Source organism: Alosa pseudoharengus, unplaced genomic scaffold, assembly GCF_046254945.1.
Source record: "Alosa pseudoharengus isolate Yale_2024_CS ecotype anadromous, Long Island Sound unplaced genomic scaffold, YU_APseudo_1.1 YU_APseudo_1.1_scf_11, whole genome shotgun sequence".
Classification (NCBI taxonomy): Eukaryota; Metazoa; Chordata; class Actinopteri; order Clupeiformes; family Clupeidae; genus Alosa; species Alosa pseudoharengus.
This window is the reverse complement of record NW_027468576.1, coordinates 38851525-38874024: the sequence shown is the minus strand read 5'-3', so window position 1 is coordinate 38874024 and position 22500 is coordinate 38851525. Positions and strand designations below refer to the sequence as shown.

At 43.7% G+C, this 22500-nt stretch overlaps 4 protein-coding genes across 6 annotated transcripts in view; 1 reads left to right on the top strand and 3 right to left on the bottom strand.

Moving 5' to 3' along the window:
* Positions 1 to 2702, bottom strand: part of crtc1b (CREB regulated transcription coactivator 1b) — a 20656-nt gene extending 17954 nt beyond the window's left edge. Inside the window, exons 1-3 of the mRNA XM_076279128.1 lie at positions 2577 to 2702; positions 932 to 1048; positions 200 to 337 (exon numbers count right to left, since the gene is read on the bottom strand). Of these exons, the coding sequence (XP_076135243.1) occupies positions 200 to 337; positions 932 to 1048; positions 2577 to 2702 (381 nt within the window). The remainder of the gene's footprint in view (positions 1 to 199; positions 338 to 931; positions 1049 to 2576) is intronic.
* Positions 2703 to 8285: 5583 nt separating this feature from the next.
* Positions 8286 to 13516, bottom strand: klhl26 (kelch-like family member 26). 3 transcript variants are annotated; one of them, XM_076279125.1, is made up of 3 exons: positions 13488 to 13516; positions 12073 to 12255; positions 8286 to 11866 (listed from the first exon to the last, which is right to left on the bottom strand). In XM_076279125.1, the coding sequence occupies exons 2-3, from the start codon at positions 12252 to 12254 to the stop codon at positions 10285 to 10287; spliced, it is 1764 nt and encodes a 587-aa protein (XP_076135240.1). In that variant the 5' UTR covers position 12255; positions 13488 to 13516; the 3' UTR covers positions 8286 to 10284. The 3 variants fall into 3 exon arrangements, with proteins under 3 accessions (XP_076135240.1, XP_076135238.1, XP_076135239.1); XM_076279123.1 differs by having other exon boundaries at positions 13102 to 13515; XM_076279124.1 differs by having other exon boundaries at positions 13200 to 13515.
* A 1067-nt stretch (positions 13517 to 14583) lies between these two features.
* LOC143117418 (putative ATP-dependent RNA helicase DDX49) lies at positions 14584 to 20064 on the top strand. The gene is made up of 13 exons (XM_076279126.1): positions 14584 to 14837; positions 14978 to 15101; positions 15633 to 15718; positions 15806 to 15927; positions 17015 to 17202; positions 17700 to 17840; positions 17929 to 18004; positions 18090 to 18166; positions 18433 to 18530; positions 18611 to 18685; positions 18983 to 19071; positions 19210 to 19281; positions 19500 to 20064. Exons 1-13 carry the CDS (start codon positions 14723 to 14725, stop codon positions 19662 to 19664), a joined length of 1428 nt encoding a protein of 475 aa, XP_076135241.1. The 5' UTR covers positions 14584 to 14722; the 3' UTR covers positions 19665 to 20064.
* Positions 19763 to 22500, bottom strand: part of LOC143117419 (regulator of nonsense transcripts 1-like) — a 10075-nt gene continuing 7337 nt past the window's right edge. The window contains exon 10 of the mRNA XM_076279127.1: positions 19763 to 22056. The gene's annotated coding sequence lies outside the window, so the exon portion shown is untranslated. The remainder of the gene's footprint in view (positions 22057 to 22500) is intronic.

Sequence of the window (22500 nt, the reverse complement as noted above, 5' to 3'; positions counted from 1 at the left end):
ACTAAAACAACCAGCACTGTCTAAACACACTTTCAATTTAATGTCAGTGATGCAATTTACAGCAAGTAAATCACACCTAGTGTGATATTTTCAAACTTTGCAATTAGGAGCACAATCTGTTGCTGAAATTATTTCAGTAGTTTTTCGTTTTTTCATTATTGCTGATTGCAAGCGAACGCTTAATTGAAGACAAGGATATCTGGCGGCCATGTTTGTCCACCGAGAGAGGGCGTCGGTGTGGCGAGCTGATGCGGTTGCGGTCGCGGTAGACCCGATCGACCAGGCCATGGTGCCGCGTGGTCCGACTGGTGTCCAGGGCGTTCGTCTGGAAAGAGTTCTGCCAGGAGTGAGCACACTTCAACACTTTTAACAGACCTCACGTGCACCTCTTCATTCTAAGACAGGCACAGTTGATGGCTTACAAAGAGGTATCATGGACTGGGGGGGGGGTATTATCTGAACTAGAAATTGTCTAAAATCAGCCAGAGATAATGCTCCTGAACAGCGGCTCAGGGATGGGCCAAAATAAGCTCAAAAGCAATGAGAATGCTTTGCCTCATAATCTTGCAAATGTTTAACAAATGGAAAGCAATGGAATAGGAAGCAATGGCATTCTCAGTTTGTCATTCTCAGTCCTGGTGTTGGTCACCTATGCCAGACTACCACTGTACAGTATGATGTGGAAACGCTTTCTTCCTTCTGATGAAGAAGCCATCTCACACCGCCTCAGCAGTCAAGTACATGGGGAAAATAATGTAAAGAAAATATACATAGCCATTGCACATCAGATAAAGCCTTACTTGGGCTGTTTGCAACTATTTTTGCAAGCCAAAAAATCCAGACATTTTGCAACTACTTGTGAACTTCACCCTTTCGAACATAGCATTGAAAGAGAACAGCTTTGGGAAGTGAGAAAGTTCTAGAAGCTCACCTGAAAAGGCAGGTCAGTGCTGCTATTTCCAATCTGATTGACATTGGGCAGTGACCCTCCATAGCACTGACCACGACTCTGCCCTAGTTGCAAATACTGGGTCTTCTGCAACTGCAACTGTGCAAAGTAAAAGTGCATGAATGACTGCAAAATGCATAATGGGCGAGTTCATGAATGAGCAAGATGAATGAGTGGGGGCCACGAGGACCACAAGAGTATGAGTGGGGGGGTACTTTAGGAGACGGGGGAGGGGGGGGGGGGCACTCAGGCACACTCAGGCTTCTTGCAGCAGTAGGCAAGGCAGTGAGAACAGGCTTAAGGGCTTGGCCAGTCATTTCAAACACAAGAAACTTCAATGAGGCTTAAAACCAACCCCTGGATCTAAATCTAAATGTACAACCAGACAGACGTTTAATCCCTCATTCCTGCTACAATAGTAGGCTACTGACTTCAGAAGTGCTATGAGAACAACTCATATTGTGGTCAATGATTTAGGATGCATTTAGGCCACTTAGACACAATAGATAAGGTGAAAGTTTTACTCATCATGAAAAGCAAAAAACTTTTAAAAAAAAGGGAGAGCAGTCAACAGAGCACATTTGGTTATGACATTCAGAGGTGATATGAAATTCACATGATGAGCTCATTCCCTGCAAATTTACTTTGACAAGCATCGCCCTATAGATTCTATCATTCACCTGCTTTTATCATAAAGTGCAATAGCCAACCTCCCTTTTTTGAATGACAGGCTCGACAACCGTATAAACAGGCTACAGTAAACCAGCGAAGGCTTTGTCAGCTACTGAGTAGCCTAGGCTATAATATAATCAAGCGCCAGCCTTGAACTGCCGAACATCTCTGTTCACGTGTCTGCTACGATTATTTGCAAAACCGCATCCTGAGCAGCGGCGCATCACTCGGGGATTACAGATAGAGCCTATCTCTAACGTCTGGCCACAGCTTTTATGTTATTGCATTAAGGATAATTTCGCGGTCTTCCTTATGATTGCCACTGAAAAACTAAGCAAACGCTTCCATATTACAAAGTTCTTTCCCCGTCTGTCATCCATGTAAGGTTTGGATAGGAAGCCATAGATTTCATTAGGTAAATAACTTAAACGTTAACCAGCAATACAGCTGGTAATCTATGAAAATGCATACTATATTTATTGTAAAATATTGCAAAATAGACTGATGTAATTATGGCAAAAACAAATACAGATATTAAGATGGGAGGAGAACTAACGTGGGGTTGACACTGATCAGGTGCTGTCACTATCTGTGATTTAACGTTAGTCAACATACATATGCCGACACTAAGCTAGCAAGATGATAGCAGGTGAGCTTGCTGCCAAGGATTTTTGAAGCATCGTTACACTTGTGAAAACGCATAGCATGTTTGTTCACAGTAGTAACAGTTACAACCGTGCAGTTAAAAATAATCCATGAATGGCATGACACAACTGTTTTGTTAACCTAGTTGCCCGACTAGTAATGTGTCACCGTAATACACTGTAGCCTACAGACCTATCTAAGAAGCAACCATTGACATACTGGCTTGGCAGCGGTAGCTGTCTCTGGTTATTTTAATGTTGCTACGTATGGTAGCACGCCTGCGACAACGTCCGTAAGCAAAGACGCATACCCGTGCAGCTCTAGTTATGTTGAGATCCTTCATGACCTCTTCAAAGGCAGCTGTCTCCTCAGCCTGTTTCTGATTGTGTAAAGCGATTTTCTCGCTAAATTTTCGCGGATTGTTTGAGGTCGCCATCTTCGGTTCTTCTCCAAAACAGAACATTGCGTAACACGTGAGCAGCTCTGGGCGTCGTCATGACGCGCAGAATGATGGATTTTGAAGTCCATGGACATTTTATGAATGAAGTTTACATTACCACGGGTTTCTAAGTGTATAATGTCTAGAATAGTGATATAACACCATATTACTGCTCTCGTCTAATAAAGGGGCTCATTCTGAAATACCCTCACATCACATGACAATATTGCAGATAGCCTATATTTATATTAGTGTCATAATATACATACAACCCCAAATCAGAAAAAGTTGGGACGTGGTCTAAAATGCAAATAAAAACAAAATGTAATAATGTGCAAATCTCGGTAACTCATATTTAGCTGCAAAAAGGACACAGACAACATATCAAATGTTGAAATGACAAATTTGACTATTGCATGGAAAATATGCTCATTTTTAATTTGATACTAGCAACACGTTTCAAAAAAAGTTGGGACAGGGGCAACAAAATGCTGGAAAAGTTGTGTAATGATAAAGAAAACAAAAGGAGGAATATTTCACAACTAGGGAAACTCCATGGCAACATGATAGCCTATGATGAAGAGCATCCCAGAGAGGCAGAGTCTCTTAGAAGTAAAATGGGTATTCATCACTCTGTGTAAACCTGTTTGGACAAATGGGTATTCATCACTCTGTGTAAACCTGTGTGGACAAATTATGAAACAATGTAATTTTAATGCTTCTTAACATGAAATTATTAAGTATTTGGAGAGTTCATTGTCTAAAGTACATAATATCATTAAAACATTCAGAGAATCCAGAGAAATATTTGCAAACAAGGGATAGAGCTGAAAAACAATATTGGATGGCTGTGGTCTTTTGGACCTCAGATGGCACTGAATTAAAACCAGACCTGTTTCTGTAATGAAAATCATTGTATGGGCTCAGGAAAACTTTTGATAACCATTGTCTATGAGCACAGTTTGATACTCAATTCACAAATGCTAGTGTAAACTTTACCATGCAAAAAAGAAAATTGTATTTAGACAGAAATACCACCGTCTTATCTGGGCCTGAGCTTGTTTAAATTGGACTGAGGTAAAGTGGGAAAAGGTCCTGTGTTAGACCAATCAAAATTTGCAATTCTTTTTGGAAATCATGGACTCATCTGGGCTAGAGGAGAGGGCCCATCCAAGTATCCAACCTATTGTTTTATTGCTCTGTTCAAAACTCAACATCTATGACGGTGTGGAGGAGCATTAGTGCCTATACAGAATGGGAATCTTGCACATCTGGCAAGGCACAATCAATTCTGAATAATGTATACTGATTTTGAGCAACACCTACTGCCATCCTGGCAATGTCTTTTCCAGGGAAGACCTTGAATATTTCAGGAAAACAATGCCAAAATGAATAATGCACATATATTTTTAAGTATATTTTTTGGCCTTTTTTGCCTTTATTTGGACAGGACAGTGGAGAGTGACAGAAAGCAAGTGGGAGAGAGATGGGGTGGGATTGGGAAATGACCGCAGGTCGGATTCGAACCTGGGTCCCCATGGGCACACGGACCCGTATGGTACGGGCGCATAGCCTGCTGCGCCACAGCGGCCCCATAATGCACATATTTATATAGCATTTCTCCATAATAGAGGAAGAGTCCAGGTGCTAAAATGGTCTATCTGTAGACCTGTCAAAAGTGCATCATGGAATGACAAACATGATTAAGAATACCCCATACTATAACTGTTAAGCAACTGAAATCCTATACATCGGGCAGGAATGGGACAAAATTTCATTCTCAAAACTCTAGCAACTGGTTTCCTCAGTTCCTAAACATTTTACAGAATGTTGTTAAATGAATAGGTGTATAGGTATATTTATAGGTAAATATACCCCTGTCCCAACTTTTTTTGAAACGTGTTGCTGGCATAAAATTCAAAATGAACATATATTTTCCATGAAATAGTGAAATTTGTAAGTTTCAACATTTTATATGTTTTTATTTGCATTTTACACAACGTCCCAACTTTTTCTGATTTGGGGTTGTACATGAAATAGTCATGTCACCTTAGGCAATGACCTATTAACCTATAATAATTCACTGGTCACAGGGTTGTCCCTACCATAGGCTACTCATATGAAATTAATGCGATCGGGTTGGAAATGAATGTGTAGCCTAACGGCAGTGTATATTAGCCTACCTTTTGTGTGCTGTAGAAGATCTTATTAGTTATTCCCAGATTATTGGAAACACTGGTGTGTGTGTCTCTGAGGCTAAACACTCTAGGATGTGTGTGTCTCTGAGGCTAAACTCTGGATGTGTTTGTCTATGAGGCTAAACACTCTAGGATGTGTGTGTCTATGAGGCTAAACTTTATCCTGAAGTGTTCATTCATGAAAACGGAGCAAGTGTGCACATTTACCCAACTCGTCAACAACAATCTTTAAATGTCCTACAAATTTGAAATGTTCATAAATGTTCTTTTATGTTTCAAACTCCAAATTAGTTGAAGTTTGTATGTTTGGTTGGAACCCGTATGTGCAGACCCTCTTCTCTTATTTAAGTATAAGTAAGTATAAGTATATACTCTTTTGAAATTTGGTCTCAGCATTTATCCCAATCCGTGAATTAGTGAAACACACACAGCACACAGTGAACACACAGTGAGGTGAAGCACACACTAATCCCGGCGCAGTGAGCTGCCTGCATCAACAGCGGCGCTCGGGGAGCAGTGAGGGGTTAGGTGCCTTGCTCAAGGGCACTTCAGCCGCGCCTACTGGTCGGGGTTCGAGCCGGCAACCCTCCGGTTACAGGTGCTAACCAGTAGGCCACGGCCAGGGGCGCCTTAATACCACTCGAGGCCCCTGGGCTATATGTTTTTTAAGCCCCCCCCCCCCCAACCGCAAATGCAGTGTAGCCTATTATCAGCCTATGTAAAACCTTTACATAAACAGGAACAGAAAGCCCTCGAATCACGTCAGCCTACCCATGACATTGCTTATCAAAAAGGCTAGCCTACTGCACGAAAACAGGCGTTGAACTTTTACAACACTGGCTGTAGGCTAAGTTAAAAGATGGGTAGGCTACACATATGGACGTTTAAAAGCTTTTTAAAAGTGCATGTGTTTGTCGTGTCGGGGGGTTCCCCAGGAGTTTTTTTGAAATTCTGTCTACTTAACACACCAGTTTAACGCAGTTTGGGAGGGACAGAAATACTTTTAGCCTACAGAACAAGCTGGCTCATGATGTGACGTGAACATGGCTACCTTATGCATTATCATGCACATGGAGACATATCTCACGTTAACGTTGGAGAAAACATAACAGCCTAGACTATTATATGTGCGAATGGGTTAGCACAAACTTAGCTGTTGGTGAACGGAGATGCAGATCACTAATTAATTTCTTTGTGCCACAGCCCATGTTCTGCGTTCACTCCATGTTTTTAAAGCCGTTTAATTTCCAGGCTATTTGCTACGATATTTACCTGCTATATGCCTTCTGTTTTCATGGACAGTTACAGGAATCCACGTCATTCGTTTATTGTTGCTTCAATCCTACCCACGTTATCTCCAGAGTTTGTATGATAAGTTTGTCAGTCAGTTTCAGCCTCTCCTCTAGCTTCTCTACACCCGTTGGGATTTATTACGTTTTGTTACATTTTGTTACACTTTAGAATTGGAGAAGACAAAGGGGGCCTCTGCATGGATGTAATTGTAGAGCAGTACGATGTGCTCAATTATTTAGGCTAGCTCCAGAGTAGGCTAATGACGCCGCGAATACGGGCACGCCGTTTATTATTATTGATTATCATTATTATTATTATTATTATTATTATTAGGAGGCCCCTCATTGGTCGAGGCCCCTGGGCTGAAGCCCAGGTAAGCCCCTGCATTAAGGCGCCAGTGGCCACGGCTGCCCCCGTTTCTGTCTCTTCAATATGTTTATTCATCATCACACAATAAAAATACACCTTACAACAATAGGGATAATTCCCAGGACATGATTAGAAGTGTTTTCTGTTTTTCATTACTTTATTGCTCTTGATCTGGGGTTTTGTAGTGTGGTAACTCGGTGAGGTTAGCATCCATTGGAGTTCAGTGCGTTGCCAAAAATGTTGGAAACACAGCAACGTCCTAACTCCCAACACAGAAACCTTCCGGCCAAAACAATGTAGCAACACAGAAGGCCACGCAAGCTGTTGCAAAATTTGATTTGCAGATTTAAGTTTTCTCCAAACACAAACTTGAACATGGAAATTTACAGTTGACCAAATGGGAAGTGATGACTTCCTGTTTGTCTACATACAGGATCCTCCCAATTCCACCTTCACTTACACGTGTCAGATGTGTAGTAATGGACTGCATGTGCTAGAGAACCTGGATTACAAAAAGTGTGTGTGGCAAGGGCAAAGGGGTGTTAAGGGCATCTCCCTGCAGGAGCTTGGTTTACAGAGATTTTAAACAGAGGAGAGTTAACAGAGATCCTGTTGGGTGTTGGGTAACACTTTACTTGAAGGTATAAGAGTGACATGACACTGTCATGAACACATGACACATGAACCCTACCCTAACCCCAATTTGTCATGACAAAAGACAAATGACACTTAATGACAGAAGCATTATGTCAAATGTTTACGACATGTTCATGACAGTGTCATGTCACTCTTATGTAAATACCTTCAAGTAAAGTGTAACCACAATGACAGTTTGTCTAGCTAGTTTGTATTATTAGTCATGCTAGTGTTAAAATATATGTAAAAATCAAACCTAATCACGTGACACGTGACGCTGGACTACTGACCACAGGCCCAGTCTGTGTGTGTGTGTGTGTGTTGGCTGGTTAACGGCTCTGCAGTGGCATAGTGATGATGAACAATAGCAGAAGCCTCGTGTGTACAGAAGACTACCTGTCCCAAGTTGGGAGGAATTGCATGTTTCTTCCACTTCTATGCATGGCAGCCTAGTATTAATACTTATTTCCCCTCAGAGATGAATTCAAATCAGATGTCTGAGTTTAACAAAAATTTTATTTTGAACCACAAATTAAGCATTTTTGAAACGCACAAGATTTAATTTTAGGCAAGTGATAAAACCAAACAAACAAACAAACAAACAAACACATACATACAAACAAACAAACCGACTGGACAAAAAGACGGTAAAAGTGTCAACAAGAGAACATTCAGTGTCACACAGTTAGCTGTTTCCACATGTTGATTAGCATGCAGAACATTTGACAGACAGATTCACAAGTGCACACACATGAAGAAGAGAAACGCATAGGAGTTAAGACCCTACATTCAATGTAGTACCACCACAGCACTCAAACAATGCCTACAAGTTAGCGTTTAGTATACTTTTCCCTTAAGTCCTTCCTTTTACGGTTCCTCCCTCTCTCTCTCCCCATGTTTTGGTGGGGGCATCAGCACAACATAACCAACAGACATACTCTTCAGAATACATACTCTTCAGAATACAAAGTGCACATGATCATTCATTTTCAACTAAATCATTTCAAAGGAAGTCATCGCACAGCAAGAATAGCTTCTAAAGCGCTCCTTGGAACAAAGAAGTCTGCTGTGACAGTCCCTGTCCCCCGTCAACTCAAAAGCTATGTGTGCTAAAATTAAACCTACAAAACAAATCAAAGTACTTGGTCAGTCATGTCCCTGTGGTCTGTACGCTCTCATAGAGGACGTGACAAAAACCTCTATTTGGAGCCTCTAGCGCAGTGATCAGCATGGTTTAAGTGATCAAAACAATATAGTGATCAGCATGGCTTAAGTGCCATGAAGGTCTTTTATTTTATTGATCCAAGGGATTATCTTTAAATGTTGCTAAACTGGTCATGGGTTCTGCATGTGTCCATAGTAAGCAGACACCATCACCACGTCGGACTCCAATTAATCTGTTCTTAGTCCAAAGTGTTTTTGTGGTCCTCCTTGCTGGTTCCACTACAGTCCGTTAAATTGGTGGTGACTGTCTAAAAGTGCAAACGAGAGAAATCGCCTTTCTTCTCAATATAACAGATGACCTGTTTAAGAATGATCTGAAACTGGGCACACTTATCCCCCAGGAAAAGGGAAGTGTTTTCTTATGGAATGTGATCTAATGTTACAGAGAAAATAAGTAAACACAAAGGTAAGGTAAACAAACCATAATTAAATAACAATATCAGCATCTAACTTAGCTTTTGGCATTTTTGAGAGTTGTCAGCCAGACTTTTTAAATACATTCAAATAAATGAAATAGGAGAAAAAAAATGCAGGACTAAAGTATTAATACAACAGATAAAATGAAAAATACTGTAAGTAGGGGCTTATTTCCCCGTATCAGGATATTTAAATCTTCATGATGAGTAGGCTTTGAAAATGACCATCTAGGCTTTTCCAATCACCACTCTAGCTTTAAGAATGACCATCTAGGCTTTTCCAAACATCACTTCAGCGTTAAGACATCTTCATCATCAGGTGCAAATATGATCAACAATACATTCTAATTTCTTAAGACTTAAAATGCATTTGGGAAATGTAATGTGCTTTCTCAATTGTCATGCAATGCAACAATAATTATTACCAGTAAGACTTAAAATACACAAACCAAGGCAATATGGTGAAACCTTCTGTATGGTTAGCCATTTAAGAGTCAAATGTTGTGCTTAAAAATAAAAAAGTGTAAATAAATATCTTCATTTTAAATGCCGCATGAACAAACCAGGAAGATAAGAGACTTTTTGTCTGTGTCCCGTTTCAGTTGCCCTTTAAGGAACACGGATATCCCTTTAAGGAACACGCATATCCCTTTAAGTCCCATAGTGCTCTGTTGCTGTAGCACTGGGTTGAGATTAGCAGTTGTAGTAGGTCTAATGTTAACACCGCACATCTATAAAATACGACACTCTTCCTTATCTCAGAGGCCCACGGTCACACAAGACGAGACAAGACGGCTACTGCAGGTGAGTCTCACACACACTCACACAAAACACACTGTGGTCACTCTCACACACACACACACACACACACACACACACACACACACACACACACACACACACACACACACACACACACACACACAGTGCTGAACGGAAGGAAAGTATACGAGCCTGTAGAGATAGTGTTACAATCATATCTTCGTTTCCCCCCACGATATCTCTTACAGTTCTACATCAGGAGGATGTGCGCTCCGCACCTGTGGGAGCCTGACAGCAGTGAAGGACTCGTTTGGAAATCTTCGTTGTGGAAGTTGTTCATGTTGGCAGGCACCTTAGCATGGAGAACAGTGGAGCAAACAGAGACAGCGCCACTTACAGTGATGTACATCCCGTAACGTTGCACACAAACAGGGACGAGACGACAAGGCAGCATCTCCCTGATACCCATGACGCACCTGAAAAGAACATTCATTCAGAGTTTTGTCCCCTCACCTTGCCTTACCTCGCCGGACACACTAGCTATGGAATGTCCTGAGAGTTGTCTGCACAGTTTTGGGTCTAGAACACAAGCCTGATAGGGGGACGGGGCGGGCAGGGGGGGTGAAGGGATCGCGGCCGTCAGCGTGTGACCCCCCGCGCTGGCGTGCGGACTAGAGGAGCTCACCGCTGAGTCGTGGTCTGTGGGAGTATGATCGGCGTGCACGCGATTCCTGCAAAGGACTCTGGGAAATGCAGGTCTCTCTCCCACTCGTCCGTCTCCGTGTTGTACACCTGGACGATGCTCGTGACGTTGTTCAGGTGCCAGTTGTAGCCACCGACGACGTAGATCTTTTTCCCCAGGAGGCAGCAAGCCGCCTCTGATTGGCCGGCCCGCATGGGGCTGACCGTGGTCCACTGGTCGGTGTCGGGGACGTAGTACTCCACGGCCAGCACGTCGAAGCAGCGATCCACGTGGTCCATGCGGCCCCCCAGCGCGTAGACGCGGTCGCCGACGCTGATCATGGCGTGCAGCACGCGTGGCTCGTTCATGGACGACTTGAAGTCCCACTGGTCAGCGGCCGGGTCGTAGCAGTGAAGCGTCTTCTTGTCCTCGACGGAGACGCCGTAGCCGCCGGACACGTACAGCTTGTCCCGGCACGTGGTGCCGGCGTGGCCCCAGATGCGCCGCTTCAGCGGGTCCACGTACGTCCACTCGTTCTTCTTGGGGCAGTAGCACTCGACGGAGGACAGGCTGCCCGAGCGATTGCGCCCCCCAGTGGCGTACAGCTGCCCCTGCAGCACGTTGAGCTGGAACTGGATGCGGCTCTCTTGCATGGGCTGGATGCGCAGCCACTGGCCGAGGTGCGGGTCGTAGCGGAAGCACGCGTCCACCGCTCCCTCGCCGCTGCGGTACTGCAGGTGCTGACCGCCCGCCACGTACACGAAGTTGTCCAGGACCGACACGCAGGCGTGACTGCAGCCCGTGTCCATCTCCCCGAGCTCCTTGAACTGGCGAGCGGCCGCGTCCGGCAGGAAGAAGACCTTGCTGCTGACCGTGCGGTCGTTGTCTGTGTAGGGTGTCCCTCCGAAGGTGATGAGCGACACCACGTCCGAGCGGATCAGCGTGCGGGCAGACTGCATCTCGTGCTGCCTGAAGGGCAGGATCTGGAAGTTGAAGGCCTCCAGGAGGTACTGGCGGCACAGGACGTCCTCCACCATGATGTCCACCGTCTGCACGCTGTCCACCAGCTCCGAGGAGCGCATGAGGGGGAAGCGCACGTGGCGGAGGACCTCGCTGGCGCGCGGCCGCCTCGACTCCTCGTGCTGCAGCCAGCGGGTGGCGGCCTGGAAGAGCTCCACCTCTTTGCAGTTCTTCAGCTTGTTGCTCTGCAGGAAGAAGACCAGGCGCTCCATGGGGATGTGCAGGAAGTCGTCCTCCTGGGCGATCTGCAGGAAGTGGCGGAAGGTGAAGGCGTCCACCGACTCCTTGAGGGAGGCCAGGCTGAAGGTGGTGGCCATCTGGCCGATGTTCAGGCACGTCTCCACGCTCATGGCCGACTTGAGGAACTCCTCGCACAGCTCCACCACGGGGACCATCTGCAGGAACACTGCCGCCCCCAGCACGTCCTGAATGCAGTCCAGGTCCAGAGTGACCTCGGAGCTGTACGCAAAGTCAATGATGTGCTTCAGGCCCCGAGCAGACAGGCCCTTCAGCTCAATGGTGTCCTGCTTGGACTCCTTCATGCCTCCGGTGAACATAGCTCTGCGGAGAGGACCCGGAGGGACCGGACGTGAGGCAGGGCAGGAGGAGGGAGGAGAGAGGTCAGAGGTCAGAGATTAAACAGCACAGTAAAAAACACTCAAATGTGTGCAGACATACTGTATCATTGGGACCGCAAATACATCAGACAGAACTTTGTAGAGCCAATTCTACTTGTGTCTCCCTACTAACAACACTTTCCATTTCACCTGAAGTAGTCACTGCAGGAGGCAAGCACTGCCTTATGGACTTGGAACCGCTCTTCCTTGATGGCCAGCACTACGTCCAGCAGTTGTCCTTGTTCACGCAGGGCCGACAACCCCTGCAAGAGTGTGGTACTATGTGTGGGAGCAGAAAATGTGCAGCGCAGGGTGCTGTTCTTGTTAGCCATACTGCAAAGGAAAGCAATGCATTCTCGTGGTCAGTTAATCATTGACTTAACAGACATCTAGCTATACTCGCATTTCCAAACACAGACATCTCGCTATACTAGCACTTCCAAATACAGACATCTCGCTATACTAGCACTTCCAAACACAGACCCTCTCCAGGTTCCCAGAACAGTCATCAACACTAAACTTTCAACTGCCAGTTGTCCTAAATTATTCAGTAATCGGAAAGATATCTCCTCTGGCAGCACGCTTCGCAGAGCAGCCCCTCTGTGATCGTCTACACGCAGACAAATGTAGACACAACACTTAGTGTACTGAAACAAAGTCCAGTTCAAATGACAAGGTCAATTCTAAAATGTTTATGTTCATTTGAATGTATGAAACCAGAAGACAGCGTGAGCTACCATGAGCCAGGCGTCCCTGGAAAGCAACCTAGTTCAAATAGTGTAATTAGCAAGCAAAATGGATCATAAACGTGCAAATGCATTCGCTGCTTAACATAAAGCGAGCTGAGATTGGTAGCAGCCCTTGCATTATTGATGTGCAGGCTGTGTTATTTGAAACCTATACGATTAGATTAAGACAATGGAAATACACAGTAAATGGACAGAAAATCAACCTCTTCAACAAAACAAAGTAGCCTACACCCGCCCACGCGTTACTAACGTCGTCCAAGGAATTCCCAGCAAGTCGATCATAAGCGCACGCACAAACGCCTCGTCTCCCATTAGGCTACCTTTTATGAACCGAATATAAACACATTTCCTTACAGCCTAATTACTTGTGGAAGTGTGAGAACGCAACCCGTTTGTTTGCAGGTTTCGGTCCTTCCATTATCATCCTCACCTGTTCTGTGAGCGATTCGAGAACTCCCCATCTAGCTCCGCCATCTTCGATTACAAAGTAAATTGCAGAGGGCATCATGCGTAAATATGACTGCTTACCATGATGTTGACATTTCTCTCCATATAGCCATTTAATTAGGCAATCGGAAATCATTTAACACCACTCGTGTCCCTCATTAACAATGTAATTAATTCGTTCTGCTAGTTACATAATGGACCTATTGCTTCTGCGAGCCAGCTCATGCCTACGAGATAGTTCAAGCACACGCAAATACTTGCGTCTTGACACCGCCCTTGTGGAACACTGTGCTACCCATAAAGTCAAGTGTAACAGAACAAACCGCGGATATTCACTATAAAGTAGTAAATTCTAAGGCGCTGGCTAACCATTCACTTTCTACTCCCCGCAACCAGCTGGTCCTCGTCTCCGACTGCGTAGTCTGCTGCCACCAGCTGCATCGGAGTATAGCTACTTGTGTGCAAAGTGGGAATGACAGTGTCCTATGTTTTTGGCTGTAGTTGTGTGATGTCGATTTAACATTTTACTCATACGCCAATTTGTCTTTTCTAATAAATTACTTTATTTCGCATTTTTTAAAATTATTTTTCCAGTTAGGCTTTTAAAACATATAGGTCTTAAATGAAAAGGTTGTTATAATATTTCCCTTGTAGAGAGATAGAGTAGGCTGTGTGGATTAATGTCTGCATGTGTGTGTACCAGACATACATGTGTGTGTGTGTGCTTATTAAGGGTGGACTGGGCCATTAATTCACACCTTAGTGAAGGTCGTTCATATTCATATGTTTCCTGAATCCTCTCTACCCAATGGAGCCATCTTGTGTGAGTTATGCATCTATGGTGGTGGCTAGAGAGGCAAGAAGTCAGAGCAGCCCTTACAAACAATAACAGCTGGTATAGCTGCATTTTTGTAATGGAATGGGGAAGCCCAACAAGAAATCTCTCTTCCAAAAAATTTTTTTCGTCTGCCATGGCCCATGATAAATAGGCCCAGCCAAAACAGTCACATGTAGGCTAATGGAGGGGGCATGGGCTGATTTGTGCCGGTTGCCAATTGGGCCACAGAGGGAGGCCCATGTGGGCCAACAGACAGTTTTGGGTCCCCACCACTGGAGTCTAACGGATGTACTAGTTCATCTCATGTTTTTGTGATATATAATGCGAAGAGGAAATCTGACCATTGTGAACTGATGGATATCGGAAGCTTCCAATGAATGAGCAAATTGCCTAATTATTGCCTAATTGGTCATGAGCAAATTGCCTAATTACCCGTGCTCTGAAGAAGAAGATTATGTCTATTTGACATCTATGCATTATGTAGGCCCATAGCCTCCCTATGGAAATGTAGCACAGCATGCATGGGTGCGCCCTGGAGCGCTGTAGCTTCATACTCCAGCCCAGTTGGTGGCAGTAATGCTCTGCGATGACGCGTCCAACTTCTGATAGCACGGTACAAAACAAAAGTAGAGGCCCACGAGGGTGGTTTAGGACTCTGGAGCTTGTACACTGAGTAATGTGCATTTTTATCAACTAACTAGCCAGTTATCTTTGTCATTTAAGAGTAGAACTGTACATTTAACAGTATACCCACTGCGGGGAGGAAATGGCGGATTTTTCCTCGTTGGGTTTATCGGACTGGCTGATTCAACAATGTAAACAAATGGGCATCAGCAAACCAACTCCAGTACAGGAAAATTGCATACCAGCAATTTTAGAAGGTAAGACACTGTTGGTTGTAGCCTAAAGCAAAACAGGAATACTAAGTTGTGTTCTTATTTGTTAATTACCATGGTTATTTTGATGGTGTCCTCTGCCAGTTTGTGAGAGATGTGAAGACTTGTCATGTGTTGGTCCTCAGGTCGTGATTGTATGGGCTGTGCCAAAACTGGCAGCGGAAAGACGGCTGCATTTGTCCTCCCGGTGGTTCAAAAGCTGTCTGAAGATCCCTATGGCATCTTTTGCCTTGTGCTCACTCCAACAAGGTTTGTACGGCCTGTTGAGAGGCAAGTCAGCAGCATCATGAGAAAATGAATATTGGTTGAAGCCACAGCAGAGGCGAATAGGCCGGCTGCTATCACCTAGAGATTATATTCTCAACGATTATATTACCACATCACTTAAAAAAAAATATGGAATCATGAAACATCAAATATCTCCAGCTGAATTCAGCACACATATTAAGATTTTGTTTGCACACTAGGTCTGTTTCAACTTGTTCATGGTGACCATGCAGTGTGTAGCATAATATTTAGTTAAAGTGTCAGAGTTTACTTCCAGAATGAAATGGCATTTCATTATATTTAATATATTATAATGTATTTCATTATACTATTATATACAATAATGTAGATGTATATTATTATTATTTTATCTTACATTGTAGCTGATTTAAAAGCTGACATGTCAGAGGAAGACCAGTACATGTCAAGAGCATTCCCAGCTACTTGAATGGCATGACATATTTCTTAAAATATTTTTTTTCTCTTTGTTTTTTTGTGTTTGTTGGTGTGTAGGGAGTTGGCATATCAGATTGCGGAGCAGTTTAGAGCTCTAGGCAAACCTTTGGGCTTACGGGACACCATCATCGTCGGAGGAATGGGTAATCTTATTAATCTTTGACTTCTCATTCATTCAAAACACAGATGCCGCATGACTGTGCATTTACTTTCACAAATATTGTTCCCAGACATGGTAGCACAGGGCTTGGAGTTATCAAAGAAGCCACACATTGTTGTCGCTACTCCAGGAAGACTCGCAGATCACATTAGAAGCTCCAATACGTTCAGCATGAGGAAGATTCAATTTTTGGTAAGTACGATATTCAAATGTATGTATTTTTGCTCTAGTCTGGTCAGCCAGTGTGTGTTTGTGTGTATTCTGGTTTACTTCAACTTCTTAGGCATGATCTGCTGGAATGATGCTGGAATTTGGTTGCAATTTCACATTGAAAGCTTGCAACTACCCAATAGCAGGCAGCCGTGGCAGGGTTGCCGGTTTGAACCCCGACCAGTAGGAAGGCACCTAACCCCTCACTGCTCCCCAAGCGCCGATGTAGCAGGCAGCTCACTGCGTCGGGATTAGTGTGTGCTTTACCTCACTGTGTGTTCACTGTGTGCTGAGTGTGTTTCACTAATTCACGGATTGGGATAAATGCAGAGACCAAATTTCCCTCACAGGATCAAAAGTAGTATATATAGGAGTATTTATACTTATATATACTTATATAGCCATGCACAACCCCTATGAACAGCAACAAGTGCACATTTGGTGCTAATAAAAGGCTTACTAGCATGGTATGTTGTGTCTAGATGATCTAGTGTATTGTCATTTTTGTGGGATTGTCCAACCCAAAGCACAGAACTGCATAGTGCATGGAATACACAGGAATACATTGGAACGGCATGTGTTTATCTGTCCTCTACATGAAGCAAGTAATTAACAGATTATGCCACACAGTACTAGTTGCTTATTAAAGCACCCTATGATGAGTGGCTCTAACAAGTTTTGGCCTACTGTCTAGCTTCACTTACATATATGTATGTATATATATATATATATATATATATATATATATATGTATATATATATATATATGTATGTGTATATATATATATATATATATATATATATATATATATATATATATATATATATATATATATATATATACACACACACACACACACACACACACACACTTGTTGCCTAGCTTCACTTATATATGTATATACACACACACACACACACATATATATATATATATATATACACACACATACACACACACACACACACACACACACATACATACACACACACACATGTGTTGCCTGTTATAAAAAACATGCTCTTATAAGTGGCATTAATTTAAATTGCGGGCTACTCTCTGTCTAAGATAATGGACGAGGCTGACCGCCTGCTGGAGCAGGGCTGCTCGGACTTCACCAAGGACCTGGAGGTGATCCTCAGCGTGGTGCCCGCTAAGCGCCAGACGTTGCTCTTCAGTGCCACCCTCACGGACACGCTGGAGGAACTGAAGAGCATCGCCATGAACAAGCCGTTCTTCTGGGAGAGCAAATCAGAGTAAGGCTGCTGCCCATTATACGGCACTGGGATTCAGCTACATCTGAGTTTTAAACAGACCTTTGGGATTCAGCCACATCTCTGAGTATTAAAGAGGCCTTTATGGCACAGGGGTTCAGCTACATCTGAGTTTCACAGAGGCCTTTGGGGTGTTCGACTTCCCACAAAACAAAGAGGCGCCACCATAAGAGAGTGAAGTTACTAAAATGTTGTAAGATTGCATTTACAATTCATTTGGTGGATGCATTTATCCAAAGCAACTTACAGCAATGGAATAACATTAAAGCTATTAACATTTAGCATTTTAACATTTAAGCTAAAGAGCTACAGCTGTAGCGTTAGAATAACATTTAAGCATTTTTACATTTAAGCTACAGAATTACAGCAATATTTAAACATTTTCAGAGGCTATTTGGTTACATCATGTTGACATGCTCTTTGTTAGGGTGAATTTCCCCTTGGGGATCAATAAAGTATCTATCTATCTATCTATCTAGGGTACGGACTGTGGAGGAGTTGGACCAAAGGTACATCCTGACGCCAGAGAAGGTGAAAGACGCCTACCTGGTTCACCTCATCCAGAAATTCCAAGACGAACATGATGATTGGTCCATCATGATTTTTACCAACACCTGCAAGTAAGCTAACTTTCTTTATTGTCAAACAATGGTGTTTTTTTATTTGGTGACATCATGGTTTATCATGAGTGTTTGTTCTGTTACACAGAAATTGCCAGATACTCATGATGATGCTCCGTGAATTTAAATTCCCCACCATTTCATTGCACTCAATGATGAAGCAGGTAATGAAGGCAGCCATTCAACATCTAACCATAGATTGGTGGTTTAAAGTAGTTTACTAAACACCCATCTCAATTCTGCTTTTAGAGAGAACGATTTGCAAACCTTGCAAAATTCAAATCCAACGTCTTCAAAATCCTCATTGCTACTGACGTAGCAGCCAGGTAAGAATGTTTCCCTCAGCACTACGGTAACGATTGTGACGAAGATAGTGAGGTTCTACCATAGACTGTATACAGTCTATGGGTTTTACTTAACAAGCTGAACCAGAGAGGGTTAAAGCGGAGCTAGTAATCAAGGATCTTTGGCTCAGCACTACGGTAGCGATTGTGACGAGGAAGATATCGAGGTTCTACTTCACGTGTTCAGATGTATAGAGCTCAGTTGTACTCAGAGGATGTAAAGGCTCTTGTGTCTCTGCTTGTCAAAGGGGTTTGGATATTCCAACAGTCCAAGTGGTCATCAACCACAACACACCAGGGCTCCCTAAAACCTACATCCACAGAGTGGGCAGAACCGCCCGGGCAGGTAAGGGAGTTCTTTTCTTCAACCGTAGGCAGATTGGTGGGTAGTTGACCCAGTGTGACGCTCTCTTCGTTTCCACACAGGACGCAATGGCATGGCAATCACCTTGGTGACGCAGTACGACATTCATCTGGTAAACGCCATCGAAGAACAGATCCGTAAGTTTTAGTTTAAACCATGGCCCATACAATCACTTTTGTCTTTAATATCTAATGGAGAAATCATCATATAGTTTTTGCAAATAAATGGTATTTGTGGGTTGTGTTAAACAGTGACATTATGACCACAAATCTATTTCAGAATATCTAAATAGTTGATTCAGACTCCCCCTGGCTTTAAAGACCTACCGGCCGCTTGTATTGAATGATGTCCACTAGGTCTGCATTATTGCTGAACGTTTCACATGTAGGTACACACACATCAAGTGACTGTAAATGACTAAATGTGCACTGCAGAGACCAAACTGAAGGCCCATACAGTGGAGGAGAAGGAGGTTCTGAAAATTCTAACTCAAGTCAACGTGACCAGGCGCAAGTGTGAAATCGTACGTATTGCCGCTCCTAACAGCAGGTCGGGGTTAATCATGATTAGATGTAGTGTCTTTACAGCAGACTGGGGTTAGTAATGAGTTGTTTTGTGTGTGTTTTTTTTTTTTTTGTAATTGTGGCACGCACCTTTACAGAAGCTGGAGTCGTCAGACTTTGATGAGAAGAAGGAGATTAACAAACGCAAGCAGATGATCCTAGAGGGGAAGGCAAGTTGCTTGTAATAGGCTGTGTAAAGGTTGCATGATGTCTGCCTTTGGTTAAAGGAGTGTGCTCAAAGAAAGTCTGAAAGTGATTTCTCAAGTGATGTGTTATGACCCATAAATGCAAAAGTGGCCTTACAGTTGATATACAGTCATTGGATTCAATGTGAAGGACTGGTTCACAGTGGGACCTTACGATTTGATTTGTTTTGACGACATCACAGAACCCGGACGTGGAGCAGAAGCGGCAAGCTGAACTCATGAAGATCAAGAAACAGAAGAAGAAATTCAAGGAAAAAATTCAGAAAACAATTGAGAAGAAGCAGCAAGGCAAGTTGAGTCAGAAGAAAGCACAGAGGAGCAGTAAAACCAACAAAAAAGCGACATAATAAAACCCAGACGACGAGCAGGACATAACATGTGTGTTTTGTACTGACCCCCCCCCTCCCCCCGAGAGTGACTCAGAAATGCCACTTACACGTTTGAGTGGATATGAGCGCTTAAGCTTTATTGGGAAAAATCAAATAAAATCAACCACACAGGAATGTGATTACAAGGTCAACGGGTGAAAACAGCCTTCAAAGCCAACATGAAAACATCACGTGAGGTGTACGGCACCCTCTGTGACTGTGGGGCCATGGGGTTTTAGGGCTGGGTCAACTATACTACTCTCGTCCCCTGGGAGACCACAGCAGTGGTTGTGGACAGCTAGCAGAGAATATCAGGAAGAGGGATTTCAGTTTCTGGGGAAGATTGGACAGAAAAAATAAAAAGCTGGCTTTTGTGTTATTATGGCTTGTATTTGGTTCTTGGCTTCAGTCTCCATCATTGTGTATTGTGTCGCTTCTGAGCTAGGAATTGCCATGTTTATCACTTCCATATCTAGCATTGGTTTCCCACACACAGGTTTAATCTTCTCACCGAAATGTAAATTCTATCGGCATGATTGTCATTAAATGAAATGTTTTTAAAGACATTGTTCCCTCCTGTGCTCCCTTGGCGGTGCTAGTTTACTGGGGGAGTGTATAGTTCACTATATAGCTTACTGAAATCAATCTGATCTTCCTCAAGCCTAGTTTGTCCTCAGGAGTCAAGGGAACCATTTGAAGGGACGTGTCTAAGAGCAGAGCAGAGGATCGCCCTTCAGAAGGGTACAGGGCAAAGGTAAAGCACAGCAAAGTGCTGCAAAAGTCTTGTCATTTCATTATCCAAAGTTACGTTGACATACATCTGCTGGTTTCAAAATGTTTCTCTGGGTCTTTGGAAATTACAACTGAAGGCCCAGCAAGGAATACCAAGGGATCAACTAAAACTCTTTAGTAAATCTTGGGAAAGATAGTAAAAGCAATATTTTTTAAACCATTTCAGTAGGCTATACAGTTTGCCTTGATCTAATTTCCAAGCAGCCCTTGAAGACAGAAGGCCTCAGAGAGAGCTGATTATAATCACGTGTTCTAACTAAGCATACTGTACAACAGGATTTGATGATCTAAAAGGATAATTGTGGTACATTTAGACTTTATATCGCACCACTGTAAAATAATTTGCCATTAAATGAAAAAGTGGTATGAAGAACAAAAACACAGCAAGTCCTATAACGTGCCATTTCATCTAGCATTAAGATCACAGTCCGAGTGGAGTTTTGGTCACATATCTAAGCAATGCAGTTTGAAGACTCAGAAAAAACAAATGGTAAATTGGTGCAGAATACCGTAATGACAGTGAATTGATAAACAACTTGGACATGTTTTCAAAAGCACACCAAATACAGAAGCAACTTATGTCATGTTGTTGAATGTGGTTTTGGGATGCGTGCTCCCCGCAGGTTTAGAATGGGAAGAAAACAAATTTGGGACAGTGAACTTGTCGTGGTCCATACCTAGGATCAGGCCTGGAACAAATTTCACACTTTACTTTAAAATCATCTTACTAAAGATCTGCGATTTCACTGAGCCATCGTCAGTGGTCATTCAGGGCTAAAAGCTGGTTAAAATTAAAAGCTGGGCACGTCGCAGGAGCCACAGCTCAGGGCAGAGACTGCGCCATTAAATGTTCCTGTTTTTTTTGTTTTTTTTTAACAGCTCGTTTTGGAAACTGCGCTGGCCATCGGATCAGCCCGGATCTGCGTAACGAGTTCAAATCTACCAATTCTTTCTCCCTCTCTCTCTCTCTCTCTCTCTCACAGGACTCTGATCACCCATGTCAGAATATGAAGCAGGTCTCACAACCAGTCAGCTCGGAGATGAAGGTCAAACTTTACTGTGTCAGTGTGCAGCAGCTGCGCCTCCCTGGGCCTCTGGACGGGGGTGTGCTCTCTCGGTCCTCCCTCTCTCTGCTCAGAGAGCCCCCCGGGCCCCTCAGCTCACTGGCGCCCCCTGCAGAGAGGGACCCCAGTGTAGGGGGGGGGGGGGGTGTGGGGGGTGAGAGTTGTGCACTCATCAGAGAGGACGTGTTGGCGCGGGACAGACTGAGCGTCAGGTCCTCTCCGTCTCTCTCTCTCTCTCTCCGTCTCTCTCTCCGTCCTCTCTCTCTCGCCGCAGGCTGCCAGCCATTCCGCAGTCCTGTTTGTTCCCCTTCTCTCGCTCTCCTCCTCTCCGGTTGGTGCTCCTCCTCCTTCCTGTGATTGGTTGCTCTCCATTCCGTTCCTGTTGCCATCAGAGTGGTGCTCCCGTCGTGGCAGAGGAAATCAGGTCTCCATGTTCTGTTTATTTAGTGTTTCCCCAGAATAAAATGCAGTTGGACCAAGCTCAGCTTACGCCTCGAGCTCATCCAGTCACCACCCTGAGGAACAACAGGACAGGACGTTACCATGGGGATGGAAATACGCATCCCAGAACCATCACTGGCTGCTCTCACTGACAGATGCATTCAGCTGCTAGCTTGCAGGAGAGCAATACAGTCTTAATCAGATAAAGGTGTCCAAGTTCGTTAAGTTGTTAACATTGCCCTATTGAATGCCTACCACCATCCAAATGGAGGCTAAAATTAAGGAAATAACTAAGGAAAAATAAAAGGTGCATGAGAGATGACAAATGTAAAAGATGTGATGTAATGTGTGATGACACTGCAGCCATTCAACATTTCACCCCTTTAAACAGTCCCTTTAATGTTACCTTGCCCACAGTCCCTTTAATGTTACCTTGCCCACTGTCCCTTTAATGTTACCTTGCCCACTGTCCCTTTAATGTTACCTTGCCCACTGTCCCTTTAATGTTACCTTGCCCA

What these genes read in the sequence shown, in the direction of transcription:
- klhl26 (XM_076279123.1), bottom strand. Translation starts at nt 13,145, where the DNA reads ATGGCGGAGCTAGATGGGGAGTTCTCGAATCGCTCACAGAACAG. An exon ending in TCGAATCGCTCACAGAACAG is followed by an intron (nt 12,256 to 13,101) that starts GTGAGGATGATA and finishes TTTCCTTTGCAG; the next exon opens with TATGGCTAACAAGAACAGCA. An exon ending in TCCTGCAGTGACTACTTCAG is followed by an intron (nt 11,867 to 12,072) that starts GTGAAATGGAAA and finishes TCCTCTCCGCAG; the next exon opens with AGCTATGTTCACCGGAGGCA.
- LOC143117418 (XM_076279126.1), top strand. Translation starts at nt 14,723, where the DNA reads ATGGCGGATTTTTCCTCGTTGGGTTTATCGGACTGGCTGATTCAACAA. An exon ending in CATCATCGTCGGAGGAATGG is followed by an intron (nt 15,719 to 15,805) that starts GTAATCTTATTA and finishes TATTGTTCCCAG; the next exon opens with ACATGGTAGCACAGGGCTTG. An exon ending in AGATGATCCTAGAGGGGAAG is followed by an intron (nt 19,282 to 19,499) that starts GCAAGTTGCTTG and finishes ACGACATCACAG; the next exon opens with AACCCGGACGTGGAGCAGAA.